The 15,116-nt window shown below is 55.3% G+C and overlaps 5 protein-coding genes across 5 annotated transcripts; 2 read left to right on the top strand and 3 right to left on the bottom strand.

Moving 5' to 3' along the window:
• Positions 1-277: 277 nt before the first annotated feature.
• On the bottom strand, positions 278-2,155 carry IE81DRAFT_284677 (MFS general substrate transporter; the record flags this gene model as incomplete). Its single annotated transcript, XM_025511601.1, has 4 exons — positions 278-364; positions 439-907; positions 987-1,924; positions 2,000-2,155. The coding sequence occupies 4 exons, from the start codon at positions 2,153-2,155 to the stop codon at positions 278-280; spliced, it is 1,650 nt and encodes a 549-aa protein (XP_025373220.1).
• Positions 2,156-4,686: 2,531 nt separating this feature from the next.
• IE81DRAFT_327528 (hypothetical protein) lies at positions 4,687-6,814 on the top strand (the record flags this gene model as incomplete). The annotated part of the gene is made up of 3 exons (XM_025515079.1): positions 4,687-5,096; positions 5,187-6,450; positions 6,533-6,814. The coding sequence occupies 3 exons, from the start codon at positions 4,687-4,689 to the stop codon at positions 6,812-6,814; spliced, it is 1,956 nt and encodes a 651-aa protein (XP_025373219.1).
• Positions 6,815-7,032: 218 nt separating this feature from the next.
• Positions 7,033-7,752, bottom strand: IE81DRAFT_344123 (hypothetical protein; the record flags this gene model as incomplete). The annotated part of the gene is made up of 2 exons (XM_025515773.1): positions 7,033-7,150; positions 7,274-7,752. 2 exons carry the CDS (start codon positions 7,750-7,752, stop codon positions 7,033-7,035), a joined length of 597 nt encoding a protein of 198 aa, XP_025373218.1.
• A 390-nt stretch (positions 7,753-8,142) lies between these two features.
• IE81DRAFT_319427 (P-loop containing nucleoside triphosphate hydrolase protein) lies at positions 8,143-13,080 on the top strand. Its single transcript, XM_025512721.1, has 2 exons — positions 8,143-11,969; positions 12,036-13,080. Exons 1-2 carry the CDS (start codon positions 8,265-8,267, stop codon positions 12,774-12,776), a joined length of 4,446 nt encoding a protein of 1,481 aa, XP_025373217.1. The 5' UTR covers positions 8,143-8,264; the 3' UTR covers positions 12,777-13,080.
• A 161-nt stretch (positions 13,081-13,241) lies between these two features.
• On the bottom strand, positions 13,242-14,327 carry IE81DRAFT_344121 (hypothetical protein; the record flags this gene model as incomplete). Its single annotated transcript, XM_025515772.1, has 2 exons — positions 13,242-14,216; positions 14,289-14,327. 2 exons carry the CDS (start codon positions 14,325-14,327, stop codon positions 13,242-13,244), a joined length of 1,014 nt encoding a protein of 337 aa, XP_025373216.1.
• Positions 14,328-15,116: the final 789 nt, after the last annotated feature.

Genomic DNA, 15,116 nt, shown 5'->3' with positions numbered 1-15,116 from the left:
GCGCACCAGTCCGACGATTTGAGCTTTGGAGACGCTGGAACACATTGAGTTGGAAGGTCACACTCACTGTAGCGTTGGCCTAGACGCAGACACAAATGCGCAAGTGTCAGGCATTTCCACTGATGAAGCGAAGCGGTGGTCACGCAGTCACAAAGCACTACAGCACACAGCAGAGATTGAGTCTATATATGTTATTGACCTGATCAAAGCAACGCCGGGGCATAGGGCAGGAGAAGCAGCAGAAGAGAAGCGTTGCGCGCCATGATGCGAGAGCAGGTTAGTGTACACGCCTTCCCTTGTTGTCAAAGGGAAGGAAAATGAGAGCAATCGTCGCTGCGAACGCCACCCCTCCTCCTAGATACAGCTGCGCGGGGTGGAAAAAGGGGCCTATCAGTGAAGACTCCTGGACAGCCCTCGTCGCGCTCATACCACACTCACCACATGCGCAGCATTTTGAGCTTTGTCAGGTCCAGCAGAGTAGAGGGGTCCAGCTATCAAGGGGGCGACAATGCCGGAAATGCGTCCCAGAGTGGAGGCCACTCCGCTCGCAGTGCCCCTGACGCTCGATGGGTACACCTCTGGCAAGTAGGCGTACAGGATGGCGTTGAAAGCGCTCTGGGCAATGTACTCGAGCGCATTCAATCCGACAGAGGCCGCTTCGGTCTCTACTCGCGTGTAGATGAACATCGATACACCCATCAATGCTGAAAAGAACACCATCGACCACTGCCTGCCTAAGCGAGGCAGCTCGATCAAGGCAGCAGCTAGAATGCACGCCCCGATGCCCGGGGCATAAATCGCCACGTACGAACGGTACGTCTCTGCCAGCGTTTTGCCTTGAGCAATGTTCCTATCAGACAAGATCAGAGGCAGGTATGCGCCAGCGATGTTAAACGCAAAGAAATCGCTGTGTTGACGAAGGCGACAAGAGGCACATTGGTCAGATGGAAGGTAATTCGTGTGACAGCGAGAGCAGGAAATCTCACCATATGAAAGTGATCCAAAGCAAAATTGTCAGACGCGCCATCTTGCGGTTCTGGAACAGGACTTTGACATTGGTGAGTTGCCTCAGAGCGTGTTTTGACGACTCCGCAAAGACCTCGCCACGCCTTCCCGCTCCGACCTTGACTTGATCCTCGCCGATTGTATTTCCACACCTTCTGTCGATTTCATTAAAGTCCTCCATCGTGAATGCGGGCGCGTCCGCCTTGTTCACCTTGGCGATAGCCTTGACAACCTCGATCGCTTCGCGATCTTTGCCCAAATTAACCAAATAGGCTGGCGACTCGCGGAAAGTGAAGAGAAGAAAGCGCAGAAGAAAGACGCCGAGGGTGATGCCCCCTACAGTGAACAGCGTATACCTCCATCCCCGATTGTCAGCTGACCTGCAGACTGTCTCTGACACCGCAGTCGCGCCATCGCCGCAAGAGTAGTTGGGCACAAAGCCGTAGGCAATGCCAGACGCTACCAAGACACCGATGGGTTGAAACAAAGAAAGCAACGCCAGCAGCCATCGATTCTTGGTCGGCAAGAATTCGAGGGTGATCGTAGCATCAATCGGAATGTTGCCGCCAACACCAAGGCCTGAGAAAGCGACCAGGACCCTCAGCGCTGTGAAGTTGGGCGAGCCTCCAGCAGCAAGTCCAAAGATGGAAGCGAGAAGGCATGTGCAGTAGAAGCTCCACTTTCTGCCCACCACATCGACAAGGATCCCCCACGAAAAGGCTCCGACTGTGAGCCCGACGTTGAAAGCGGTGAACAGCGTGCCAATGTTGCCGTCGTTGACTGTGCCAAAATCTGGCTCGCTCTCGAGAGGGACAGTAATGAGACCAAAGGCCTGTGCGAAAAGGAGATCCGTGAAAAATCCCAGGCCGCACAGCAGAAAGACGAAGAGTTGATAGCGGCCGAATCCCATGCGTTCGAGCTGATAAGTTCACAGAGGGGCTGATTAGACGCTGGCTTGATCGCGAAGCAGGCACGACCGCCACTCCATACTCACCTCATAAGACATGAGCAAACTCTTGTTCTCTTTGGCCGTCTTCGTCTCGTCGAAGAGGTCCGAAGCTTTGAGCCCCTCTATGCTGTCGCCCACATGACCGGTCGATCGAACTCTTCTGACCTCATGAAAGGCTTCGTCGGTGGATGCGATCGACATGGGCTTTCTGAGGTCTCCTTCCTCTGCAGCCGCAGCACGATTGGCATTCACCACATCTCTCAATGCATCGCGGTCCGGCGCTAGTTCGCTCCTTGGCGCAAAGCCCCCAGTACCGAACTGTGACATTGGTATAGAATCGCCCGTGTATGAAGCGGAATCTGCGTGGAGGAGAGCGTCCTGTGAATCGCGAGACGATGACCAGCTCTCTTCGCTGTCCCTGCGAGATGCGCTTGATGGATGTGCTGCTTGGCTATGCTCGAGATGCGAACTGCTGCTCGACCTAATCACTGGATCGCTGGGGCGCCGTTCAAGGGCGGAGGGCATCGAAATGGGACGAGGCCGGCGATAGCGAATTAGGCGTGCGTGATGCGGTTGCTCGTCAAGATGCCCAGCCGGTCGGTCGTAGTCAGGAACAAATTCTAGTCTGAGTGCATGCTGCAGCTTGCACTCGTTGACTCGCCAATCAGGACTCGAAATCCATCGGCTGGCTGGAAGAGAAGAAGCCTGCTGGAAACGAAATGAGTGGCGCACGTCCGTGCCTGTGTCAAGCGCGCTTACTTGAATTGCCGCCTAGCGATTACGGGAGGCTATATGCTGGCTGCATATCGCTGCTGTGCCGAGTCTACGATGTGTGTAGCGGGCTGGTGCGACGAGGTTCAGCGACGATTTACCGTGCCTTGTTTGGAGTAGGACTCAACTGTAATCTTGAAATGCTCAAGGCCAGCTGCTGCTGCTGCTGCTGCTGCTGCTGGTGAGCACTAACATTCACGATTATGGAAGCTCTCGAGCTGTCTTTCCTGCAGTTGTAATTCTCACAACACTTGCGGTGACTTGCTACTGTGTACAGTCGGCAGTACCTGTCTCGCACGCTCTCTCCTTGATGCTGACCGTCCGCCTGTTCAGTGTTCATAGCCGCGTGCTGCCCCTTGCATGGCACGATGAGACCCTGCTGCCGCGAGGGAGGACATCAGCACAAGCAATCAAGAATTGACAAGCTCAGCAAGTCAAAGTGCACTTACACACTCATTCTTGATTCAAATTTGCGGCATCGTCGGCGGCCTAGCTACAGTGTACACACGGTACGCGCGGAGGGGTATCTTACAAGGCTTGGGCGGTGGAAGAGTGCCACGCGCATCAGCAACAGCATGCTCCGTCTTTGCGCGGGAGGGATTTGCTGAGCAAAGCTTGCATCGCGTGCGGGGCAAAGCTCTATAATCTTAAATGAAGTGACTGCTGCTCGCACGCCGAAATGCGGATCGTTCCCGTTGGTTGCGCCCATGCATCGCACGCTGTGATATCCGTGTTCAGGGTCCACGCGCACTCGCGAATTCACGATCGCATATATGAGTGCTCGCACGCACATAATATCCACCAGCTTGTGATGGGTGCGCCGGACTCGAGAACGTTCTGACTTAATGGGCTGGAGGCTCATGACCCTCCCATCTTCGGGCGGACACCGAGCTTGGCTTCCATCATCAGGGTCGGGGCGATCGGAGCTATGCAGAGCGTGGCCAATACAGTACAGTACAGTACGCAGCTGCAGCTAATACATCGCTCCAGGAACATCGTCCCGTACGTACGTTGCTGGCTGCGGGGACTCTGAGCTAAAGCGCGGGCGCTTCGCCGCGACTACGGACCGCATGCTAGGCGCTATAGAGGTAGAGTTGAGCAGCTAGCGGAGGGCATGCGGTCATGCAGCACCCATCCGGCCACGCATCAGCAGCAGCAGCCACCTGAGCAGCAGCAGCAGCTAGCCAACCGCGCAGGACAATTTTCCGCAAGCGTGTGCTTTGAAATCAGGCAGGTGGCACATCGTGCGCGCACGTACGCGTCGAGACGAATTGAAAATCGTGAATTGCGCACAAGCAGTCGTGAGTAGGTGTGACTGGTGAGTGCGAATCAAGAAGGTGTGGCTGTACGAATCAGAATCGTCAAGCTGCTGATGCGAAGTGCTGTCTTGCGGGAATCAAACCCTGCTTCGGCGCAGCTACAATCGTCAATGTGCTGTAGACACATGTCAGCAGCAGCAGCAGGAGGGACACGAGGACGGAAGCAGACAGAAAAGCCTCTCTCTACCTTGGCAACAGCGAGTTAAATTGCCGTGCCGCTGCTGCTGCTGCCGCCTTCCTTGGCAGACCCGATGCTGTGGAGGCAAGAGCTCGGGCACTGCTGCTGCATGCACGCTGCTCGGTGCAGCAATTACATTGACCCACGACCGCATTCTGAGCATCGTGGATCGTAGACACGCTCGACGCATCTGTCTGCTCAATTTCACCGATCGCATCAGGCCAAGACGCTTCACGTATATGTATCTTTGATAAAGCCATGATCAAAAGCCCCAGATCCCGTCACCTCTGCTCCTCGTGACACTACTGCTCATCCCATCCTCGTACAACCCTACCTCTTTCTCTTTCAGTCTAATCCACGATTGTGGATTGGCCTCATAAAGTCTGTTCGCCTAATCCGCTGCACCGCTCAGCACCTCCAGACGCTTTTACCCACCTCACATCGACAAACCCCGTGTGGCGAGGATGCCGACCCTCAATGTGAAATGTGGGCCTATGCTCAAGTACGACACTGTCGCTAATGGCATTTACCATGCTTTCGCGCTTGTGGTGACCAAGGACGAGGAGAGCAATGTATCACCTGAAGCGCCACCCACGTTACAGCTCCGCACTGCTCCCTCTAAGGGACCTGCAATCCAGGATGCTCCTTCTGCCATCCTTGCCGACAATGCACACGCCACGTCCAAAGGCCAGAGAATCTATCAATACAAAGGAGTGGGACCTGGCAATCAGGAAGGCTCATACAGCTTTTGGAGATTCAAGATTGAGATCCCTTTGGCCGAGGTGGAGCAAGCTGTGACTTACTCTGTGGACGGATCGCCTCACGCAGAGTCTGACGTGCCTGCTGTGACAGAGACCAACTCTCACACATTCTAGTAAGTGTCGCCGAGGAACGGCGAGCGGCCTTTCGGACGCTTCAAGTCGTGCCTCACATGCGCTGATCCCGCCTACAAATCGTATTTCAGCGTCCCTGGCAAGTTCCAAAATTTCCGATGGGCTGCGCACTCGTGCAACGGCTTCTCTTCAGGCTGCGATCCAAGCGACTGGGCGCCTCCTGATGCCAAGGATGAGGCGCCCTTCAATGGTGCTAACCCTCTATGGGATGATGTTTTGGCACATCATCAAAAGAACGTCTTCCACACTGTGGTTGGAGGGGGTGACCAGCTGTATGCTGACAAGCTCATGAACGAGCCAGAGCTCAAAACATGGCACGAGGAAAGCGATCCCAAGAAGCGCATGAACATTCCTCTGACGGATGAGATCCGCACCTGTCTGGAACGATTCTACTTCACAGCGTACTGCAACTGGTTCGGGGGCGGAACGTTCAGCAAAGTCATTGCTCAGATTCCCATGCTCAACATGCTGGACGATCATGACCTGATCGATGGATTCGGGACATACCCAGACGACCTGATGCAGGCAGAAGTGTTCAACACGATCGGACGCATCGGCTTCAAGTATTACTACTTGTTCCAGCAGTTCCTCAACCCACTTGATCTGGACGGTCTTGACGACAAGAACCACATCAACAAATCAGTAATTATCGGCGCACCGGCAGCATACGTTCAGATCCCCCACCACTCCATTCTGAGCTACTTGGGTCCCAAGCAGTATATTCTTCTGGTGGATTGCCGCGCTGAGCGCAAGGTCGCTCAGGTATGCTCGGAGCAGAGCTACAAGAAGCTGTTCGATGCCGTGCGTGCTCTTCCACCAGGCGTGGAGCATCTGACGATTTTGCTCGGGGTTCCCTTGGCATATCCCCGGATGGTGTTCTTGGAGCGTACCCTCTCAAGCTCTCTGAATCCCCTGGTTCTGCTCGCTAAGGGTATCAGTCCCGGTTTCACGAACAAATTCAATGGTCAGGTAGAGCTGTTGGATGACTTGGGAGATCACTGGACAGCAGCGCCGCACAAGCGCGAGCGTAACTGGCTTGTCGAGCGGGTACAGGAGCTGGCGCTGGAGAAGCACCTGCGCACCTCCTATCTCAGTGGCGATGTGCATGCGTGCGGCGTGGGAGTTTTCCATGGCTACCACGCGCACGACCCTGCCCTCGACCCGAAATACGCTCTCGCTGTGATCACCAGCGCGATCGTCAATGCCCCACCTCCTCCACCCGTCATTTCGATGCTCAACAAGCTCAGTCGGAAGACGCATCGCAGCTTGTTTTACTGTGGCACAAAGGAGACGATGGTGCCTCTATTCGAGGAGGACCTTGCAGGCAAGAAGCAAGTGAGTACATTGATTGTGAAAGTGTACGGCGTGCTCAATCAGCTTCTAGCTGACCCTTTCGTATGTATCGCTACCACATTAGAACGACAAGTACATTTTGGGAGCGCGTAATTGGTGCGCAGTCGACTACTTTGAAGACAGCGGAGATTTGCAATTCGACCTGCGCGTTGAGAAGGAGAAGGGAAGAGGGGCAGAGGGTACCAAGTCTTACCCTGTGCGAACTCCCAAGCCCAAGTGGAACATCGCCAAGGAGCACCACCACCTGCTGCACACGAAGAAGTGGGGCGAGATTATGGGCGGCAAGAAGGGCGCGCACCAGAAGGATCATTCTGATGATGGGTCGCAATCGTCTCATGCTTCTTGAAGAAATATGGATGAGTTGCTAGCTCTGATTTCCGTTTCTTCGCCATGTATGCGCATACTATGCCCTTCCCTTTCCATGGCCACGCTCGCTGATGACCAAAAGATACCGTCTACTGCTCTGACACGTCGCCGCGTGATGAAGATTGTGACTGCTCTACTGTGTACTGGTAAGGATAGGTCGCATCGCGAGCAGTCGTTGGGGTGAGTGTCCATGAAAATCTAGCGTTTGGGTTCTAGAGCCAGCGATGTTTGCGCGTGCGCTCTCAGCGCTTGGAATGGATTTGCGCGGAATGCAGCATCCGATGTGATTGCCTTTTGACGTGCTTGCTCTTCGATGCTGTCAAGCGTCAACATTGCGAGGGAAGAGAGGGGGGGCATGGCAGATTTCAGCTGAGTGACGCAATCGCACGATGAAGGGAGAGCAGTGCTGCAACCTTTTGTCTCTATGCCACCTACTCACAGGACTCTCTTGCGCATCTTTTCGCTGACACGTTGAGGTCTGGCTTGGGGCGCTCCGACGCCATTGACCTGCTGCTTCTGCTGCTCCTCTTCCGCCGCCTCATCCTCCATTTCTATCTCATCCTCCACATCCTTTAGCGCATCCTGCACATCCTGCACGCCTCCTCTCCTCCCAGCGGCTTCATCAGCAGCCAAAGCTTCCCTCGCTCTCCTCTTTCTCCTTCGAAGCGCACTGCGCGAAACCGTATCTCCTTGACCAGGTCCCACGTTCTTGGGAATTGGAAATTCTTCTGCTTTGCCTGCCATCAATGAGGCGCGAAACGAGGCTCGCTTGGCAGCTTTGCTCACTGCTCCTCGAGCATTTGAGCCTGCAGATGATGCATTGGCTTGACCGGTGCTGCTCGCTTTGCCCTTGGAAAGCGTGGAAGTCGTCTTTTTGCGCTGAGGGGGCGCTTTGCCTCGCAGTGTTGCACGAGCCATCTTGAAGCAGGAGCTGTCGACCTCGAAGCTCGATGCAGCAGCTACTGAATTTCGGAAGAGGCCGTACCAAGGGTATGAGCTATATCGAGAAGGTTCGGATGGTGAATGGTACAAGTCGATGGATCAAGAGGAACAAAGAGGCTGGGAATCGAGAAAAGGACTGATGAATTGTGAGGCGAGATCACCCTCTCATCTTGATTCTCTTTAGCAACTCAAAATCATCAGAATCTTGATTTGATGATTCGCTAGCGAAATCCGCGTCTGCGGTGCGCATCACGTGAGCCGAAGTGGACAAAATTTAGCACCGCCTTTTGCCGCGCGATGCGAACCGGCCGGTCTGATAGATCTTCTCGAATGCAGCAGTCGCGCACGACCTCGACGTCGGCGATGAACGAGAACACCACCACCCATTGGTCACAAGCGATTCTTCCTCCTAGACATAGAGTTGCTCTCGGAGGGCTGCACTCTGAGTAGAGCCAGTAATCACCCGGCGCATTCGCTACACAGGCAACATGGCTCCCAAGAAGGAGCGTTACAATGCAGCAGCCCGCTCCTCCACCGCTGGCGGTCGCACGCACAAAGGCAAAAAGGCCTCCAAGAAGAGCGCACACGGCAGCAGATCAGGCGAAGGTGCGCAGCATGAAGCTTCGACCTCAACGATCGGCGGCACGCTCGATCCCAACGCCCGGCTGATCAACCCGGCAGCCTACGAAGCTCAGCGAGCAGTAGAGGAAGCGAGGAGGATCGCTCGAAAGGCTCCGGCTGGCATGTCATCGAAGAAGCGCAAACGATTGGAAGCTTACATCGCAAAAGGTATGGCCAAAGATCGCAAGAATGATCTCTTGAAGAAGCTCAGCCAGAGCTCAGCCGAAGTGGGAGATCGTTCGCTCTTCTTGTCTGCTTCCACCTTGGGTACGGGTCGAGCGAGAAGCGGGGCAGAAAGGTTGGAAGGGATCAATGAAAAGCAACAGAGGAAGAGGAGAAAGAGGGACATCAAGGTTGGAAGAATAGCAGAGGGCGATCGAAGCGATGAGGAGCCAGAAGACGAGGATGAAGATGCTATGCTGGACGGCAGCATACATCGACCTACAGGGGAGCAGCTGGACGATCCAGAACGACGTGCCCGTATCATGCAGGCAGCGAATCGTTTCAAAACGAAGGAGGAGGAGGCTTCCGCCTCACCAATTGCCCCGGAAGCCGAAGCGATCTCATCGAGGCCAAGTCAGCCCGAGAGGCCCACCTCACTGGGCTCAGCGCTTGCTCGAGGTCCAGATGGTCGACCGATCGCTCACGCTCCAATGCGTAAGCGACAAAAGAAGCGCAAAGCCAAGACGCCGACCCCTCCTCTCGAAAGCAGCGACTTTGACAGCTCAGAGAGCTCGGCTTCGGAAGCGGAGATTGGAGGCGAAGCTTCCGCGAACCTCGACGACGCCGGATCCAAAACGGTCATTCGAAATGGACGCACTGCAGAACAAAGAGATAGCAATCAGAGCTTGCGCAATGTGGATGACCGCACACTGATCGCGGCCATGCGCGCTCGCGGTATGGATCCTGCCACTGTATTCGGCAGCGACTTCGACGAAACACCTTCCGAGGTCGACGAGCACGACTCGAAGGAAGAATTGGACGAAGATGCCGATGAAGATTCAGAGGAGGACTCATCTGATCTTGCAGATGGGGATGTGGGCGAAGGCGAGCACGAGGACTCTTCGGCATCAGTTTGGGAGGGATTTTCGGATGATCCGACGCCTGGAGTTGAGTCCGCCTCTTCAGAAGTCCCCATTCCAAAGGCAGAAGAAGCTCTCAACCACACTGTACTCAAGCCGCCAGAGACACCTGCAGAGCCAAGTAGACGAAGAGGATTTAAAGAGTGGGCTCGCGCAGCTCTCGGGCTAGGCGCAGATCCTCGAGCGAAAGGCGAAGACGACGCGTCTGTGTCCAACTCTGCGCACGATGAAGGCCCATACAAGGGCCCAGAACCTGTCATGGGGCTTACGCAAAAGGTAAAGGACCTGATGGACCAGGATGAGCGGCCCCAAGGTCCTTTAGGTGCTGCATCGTCTGAGCCGTTGACTCCATTCGCGGCAAGGTATGTAGAGGAGTCTAGCTCAAGCACAGTGGCGATTCGAAGCGTCGACGTCAAACGTGCCGAATCGATCGACGAAAGCAGACGGCACCTCCCTATACTGCAGGAGGAGGACCTGATCACGCGAACAATCATGGAGAACATGGTCACCGTGCTGTGCGGAGAGACGGGTAGCGGCAAGACGACGCAGGTGCCCCAATTCCTGTACGAGCTCGGCTTCGGCACGCGGAATAGTCTGCATCCCGGAATGGTTGGCGTCACGCAGCCTAGAAGAGTCGCTGCGCTATCCATGGCGACGCGCGTTGCCAACGAGTTGTCGTTGCCGCCCACCAAAATCTCGCATCAAATCCGTTACGATGCTACCGTCTCGCCCACCACTGCCATCAAGTTTATGACAGACGGTGTGCTGCTTCGGGAATTGGCTGGTGACTTTTTGCTCAGCAAATATAGCGCGATCCTGATCGATGAAGCGCACGAACGATCTGTGAATACCGACGTTCTGATCGGAGTGCTCTCGCGAGTGGTCCGGTTAAGAGCGCAGCGCTGGATCGACAAGAAGCCTGATGCCAGGCCTCTCAGACTGGTCATCATGAGCGCGACCCTGCGCGTGGCGGACTTTGCAGAAAATACGGTTCTTTTCCCAACCCCGCCTCCAATCATCAACGTCGAAGCGCGCCAGCATCCTGTAAGTGTGCATTTTGCCAGACGAACGCGACACGACTACTTGGAAGAAGCTACCAAAAAGGTCATCAAGATCCATGCGAGGTTGCCGCCAGGAGGTATTCTGGTCTTTTTGACTGGGCAGCAAGAAATTGTGACCGTCTGTCAAAGACTTGAAAGGCGCTTCGGCAAAAGGGCGATCGAGGAGCGGAGGAACAAGCGTGCAAGGGACCGTGAACGGTTCAAGCCTTCGGCTCGCGGCGCTGACGACGAGGACACTCTTTTTGAGGAAAGCAACGTCAAATTCGACGCCAAGGAAGGCGATGTCGAAGCTGAAGAAATGCAGCTAGGACTTTCTAGCCCCTCCCAGGCAGCGGATGGTGTAGGTGACCTTGCACCAGACGTCGATGACGGTTTATTCGAAGACGACGATGCTCTCGAGACTGATGACGGAGCATCTGGTGTGCACCCCACTTCAGAAGCCGACCTGCCTCTGCATCTTCAGGACGATACTGACGTCCCGTTGCACATACTGCCGTTGTACTCGCTCCTACCATCCGACAAGCAAATGCGGGTATTCGAGCCACCTCCCGAGGGCACCAGGCTCTGCGTAGTCGCCACCAATGTCGCTGAGACTTCTTTGACGATTCCAGGCGTCTCATACGTGGTAGACTGCGGACGTTCGAAAGAACGGTCATACGACGCTACGACTGGAGTGCAAAGCTTCGATGTCAGGTGGATCAGCAAAGCAAGCGCTGCTCAGAGAGCCGGTCGAGCAGGACGTACAGGTCCCGGTCATTGCTATCGCCTCTACTCGAGCGCGGTCTTTGAAGACACCTTTTCGCCCTTTTCTCTGCCAGAAATCCTGCGAACGCCCGTCGAAGGCTTGGTGCTTCAGATGCACGCCATGCACATCGAGACCATCGCCAATTTTCCCTTCCCAACGCCTCCGAACCGCCGAGCTTTAAGTCGAGCTGAAAGGATCTTGCTCCGTCTAGGCGCCTTAGAGATGGTAAAGGCAGCTGGACCGGGACCATTACAGAAGCCTCGGATCAACGACTTGGGCCGAGCTATGAGCTTGTTTCCTCTCACACCTCGCTTTGCAAAACTTTTAGTACAGGGTCAACAGCACGGCTGTCTCCCTTACATCGTGGCTCTGGTAGCTGCGTTGAGTGTTGGAGACCCATTCTTGCGTGAGCAAGCCCTCAACGATCCTGCAGATAAAGATGGCAGCACCGATAAGGATAATCTAGATGGTTTGCCTGAGGAAGCGCGGCATCTCACAAGCGAGCAAGCGAAGGAAGATGAACGACGCAAGGAGCGCAGGAAACTATTCTTTGCTGCGATGAACAAGTTCAGTGCGCTTGGTGGCGGTGCGAGTGATACTTTCAGGCTTCTTGCTGCGGTCGGAGCCTATGAGTACGAGCGCGGAGGTGTAGCCTTCTGCGAGCGGAACTTCCTAAGGTCAAAGGTGAGCGACTTCAAATGCATCTAGCTCTGCCGAATCGGTGCTCAATAAGTCGACTTTCGTCCATAGGCGATGGAAGAAATCCACAAGCTTCGCGCACAACTGTGTGCGATCGTGCAGTCACGCGTAGCTCCAAGTGCGGAGGTCAGGTCGCTGTCGAATCCCCAGCTTCCGCCGCCCACAGAGACGCAGCTCAAAGTTTTGCGACAGCTGCTGGTATCTGCATACGTCGATCAAGTAGCTGTGAGGGCAGACTTGATGCCAGAAGCTGCAGCTCGCGTGCTGTCACTGACAAACGAAGGCACCGAAGCTGGCCGACAGTACTCTCATCAGCGACGAAAAGGAGCCAAGCTGACGTCTACACGAGGCGTTGCGTATCTGGTGCGAGCAGCACCTGGTCAAGCGTGCTTCATTCATCCCACATCGACGCTTTTTCATGGCGCACCACCGCCGTGGATCATCTTCGACGAGATGCACGTCTCCTCGTCAAATAAGGAGAAGGTCTGGCTAAAGATGTGCACAAGGATCAACCCGGCGTGGCTCTCCACATTGGCTCGCCCCTTGTGCTCCTTTTCCAAACCTGCAGAGCCGTCTGGGGGCACGGCAGCGACGATCGCTGCTGCTGCCAGGCTGAACGCGGCAAACGGCTCAAGCGTTGGCGCTCAAAGGGACGTCGTGGTGGTGCCCACTTACGGCACTGGACCGGCATGCGAGCCCGATGAAAGAAACTCTGCCCCGGGTTGGGAGCTGCCGCCCATGAAGGCGGTGCAGAAACTTGTCAATGGCCGTTGGGTGACAAACTTGCCCTAGACGAAGCTTGGACGGCTGTAGCTTGCTACGCCGACACGAAGACCACGCTCGTCACGAAAGGTTGCAATATAAATCACAATGGAGTCACACAAGTGAAGAGCGTTTCACGAAGCACAACATTGTGTTGAGACAGGTCAAATAGCGTCGATCATCTTGATTGCGACGACGGAAGAGCGTCTTCGAAAAATGTACCATGTGGCGGACGGGTATCCGCTGTGCGCTGCAGCAGCGTAAATTCGCGTTGTTCAAAATGTCGGTGGAGAATAGTTCGACAGGGGATTTACTGTAGTGAATTGTCAAGAGGTTTGAATTAAATGAGCATGATCTGGAGCGAGAGGAGGAGGAGCAGGTTGCTTGACTGTCTACGTGGAGACGGGACTTGTAGATCATTGTGCTACGCACAAGGCTGATCAAGGAGGACTTTGAACGCCACGTCGCAGGCGACAAGAGGCCTCGCAGAAAATTTTAGCTGGGAATAGTCTTCATCAGCGGTTGAGGGCGGGCCAAGTTGACATGTTCTCGGCTTCTCGTCTGGCCGACGTTGCGCTCAGGATCGCACCCAGGGTGGCAAGTCTTGACGTGTCTCTTGACCCCTTCTTTGCGGCTATAAGCATGAGCGCGACCATTGGTGGAAGTGATGCAGATCAAGCAGACAAAGGGTCTGACCTTTTCGTGTCGCTCGCGAGAGTGGGCTTTGAGGTTCCGCTGAGAAGAGATGCGCTCACCGCACGTCGGGCAGGTGATGGGTCGACGAGAAGGCTGAATCGCTGGCTTGCTCAACGATTTGGCTCGACGACGCGTCTGGACGATCGTGTTGCTGCGCCTACGCGTCTGAACGTTGCTGTCCACTTGAGGCCCGCAGACTTCCATGGCGCGAGCAGAATCGTCGCGATTCGCAAGATTCGACATATATACTGAGCGCATGTAGTTCCACGGCATAGAGGGTGTGTTGGGGCCCGCTCCCTGGAATAGAGGCGCATTGGAAGGAAAGTAGCCGTTGGCCGCGTGGTGATGCATGGCAGGGTGCATGTGTGCCCCTTCTTGACTGTACATGTGCTCTCGCTTAATTTGAGCTTCGTGAGGATGATGAGGCATGCCCTGCCAGTGAGGATGGAGGTGCTGAGGCTGGCGCACATTGTACGAGTCTTGCCAGAGAGCCATGTTTGGCTGAGGACCGTCGCCAAAGTACATTTCGGATTTGGGATGGTGGATGCCAGCAGTGTTGGGTCCATCGAGAGGTGGGGTGGAGACGTCCGAGACGGAGACGGTGTCATCCGACTGATTTGCGCTGTGATCGATGAGGCCATCGAAAAGAGATCCATCCCACTCAGCAGGAGGCGCGATGGCGTTGTGGCCACGGTGTTGCTCTTGCCAGGGCTTCGCACTGTCGCCGAGGGGTTTGGGACGGGAATTTTCGTGGGGCAGCCAGCCATTCGAAGCCTGTGTCGAAGGGCGAGCAGGTGAGTTGCGAGCAGGTGGGACCGAGATGACATTCGCGAGCCACTGATTCACCTCGTTTGCACCTGCGCTTGCAACGTGCATGACGCTCATCCTGTCAGTCCAACCGCCAAGCGAAGTGTCCGTGCGACCGCCCGGAGAGGGCTTAGACTACAATGACTAGGATTTTCGTAGCCCTCGAAAGCTTTGAGAGTGGAAAGGGCGATGCAGCCGCCGCAACGAATGTGGAAAGCAGTGCCTTGGTATGGTGAAGCTGGTACGAATGGACTTTGGACGTGTCTGGTGGCAGAAAGGAATGATGGGGAGTGGAGTTGTTCACAAAGAATGACTAACACTATGGCGTGTTCGAATGCTTGGAGAGAGGGGCAGGGGTTGCTTGTGGAGGGGGGAGTGGGAGGAAAAGAGAGCCGGGTGGCGAGCTGACGACTTTAGAGTTGGCCACGGGGTCATTCCACCACTCAAGTCAAGAGAGTGTGTGTACAACGGCACGCACGCCACGCATTGTGCGACTATCATGATCGACGGAAGTCTTCCGGCTGTGGACCTTCCAATTTGGACTCGCACGACTCGGTACCGTTACAGTGCGGGCTAAGTGATGAGCACACTTAGACTTGCTGGAAGGGGATCGAGGGAGCTAGGTACGTAAGCCGCGTTGGATCAGGACGCGGGACACAAACGCGGCGACGCCCAATTGTAAATCACAATGCAATTCCTCACCCGTAGCCCGTGCGACTTGCCACCATAGATTTGCGGCACTGGAGCAGCGTGCTGAGAAAGGAGCGATCCCACTGAAGGAGCAGCAGGAGCCCGGCAAGTGCGACTCGTGTTTCACTGAGCCATATCTCAGCGCTGCTGCTGATTTCATCCAGGTGAGTCACAATT

The sequence above is a fragment of the Ceraceosorus guamensis genome, assembly GCF_003144195.1.
Source record: "Ceraceosorus guamensis strain MCA 4658 unplaced genomic scaffold IE81scaffold_2, whole genome shotgun sequence".
NCBI lineage: Eukaryota > Fungi > Basidiomycota > Exobasidiomycetes > Ceraceosorales > Ceraceosoraceae > Ceraceosorus > Ceraceosorus guamensis.
This window is presented reverse-complemented; position numbering and strand designations above follow the sequence as displayed.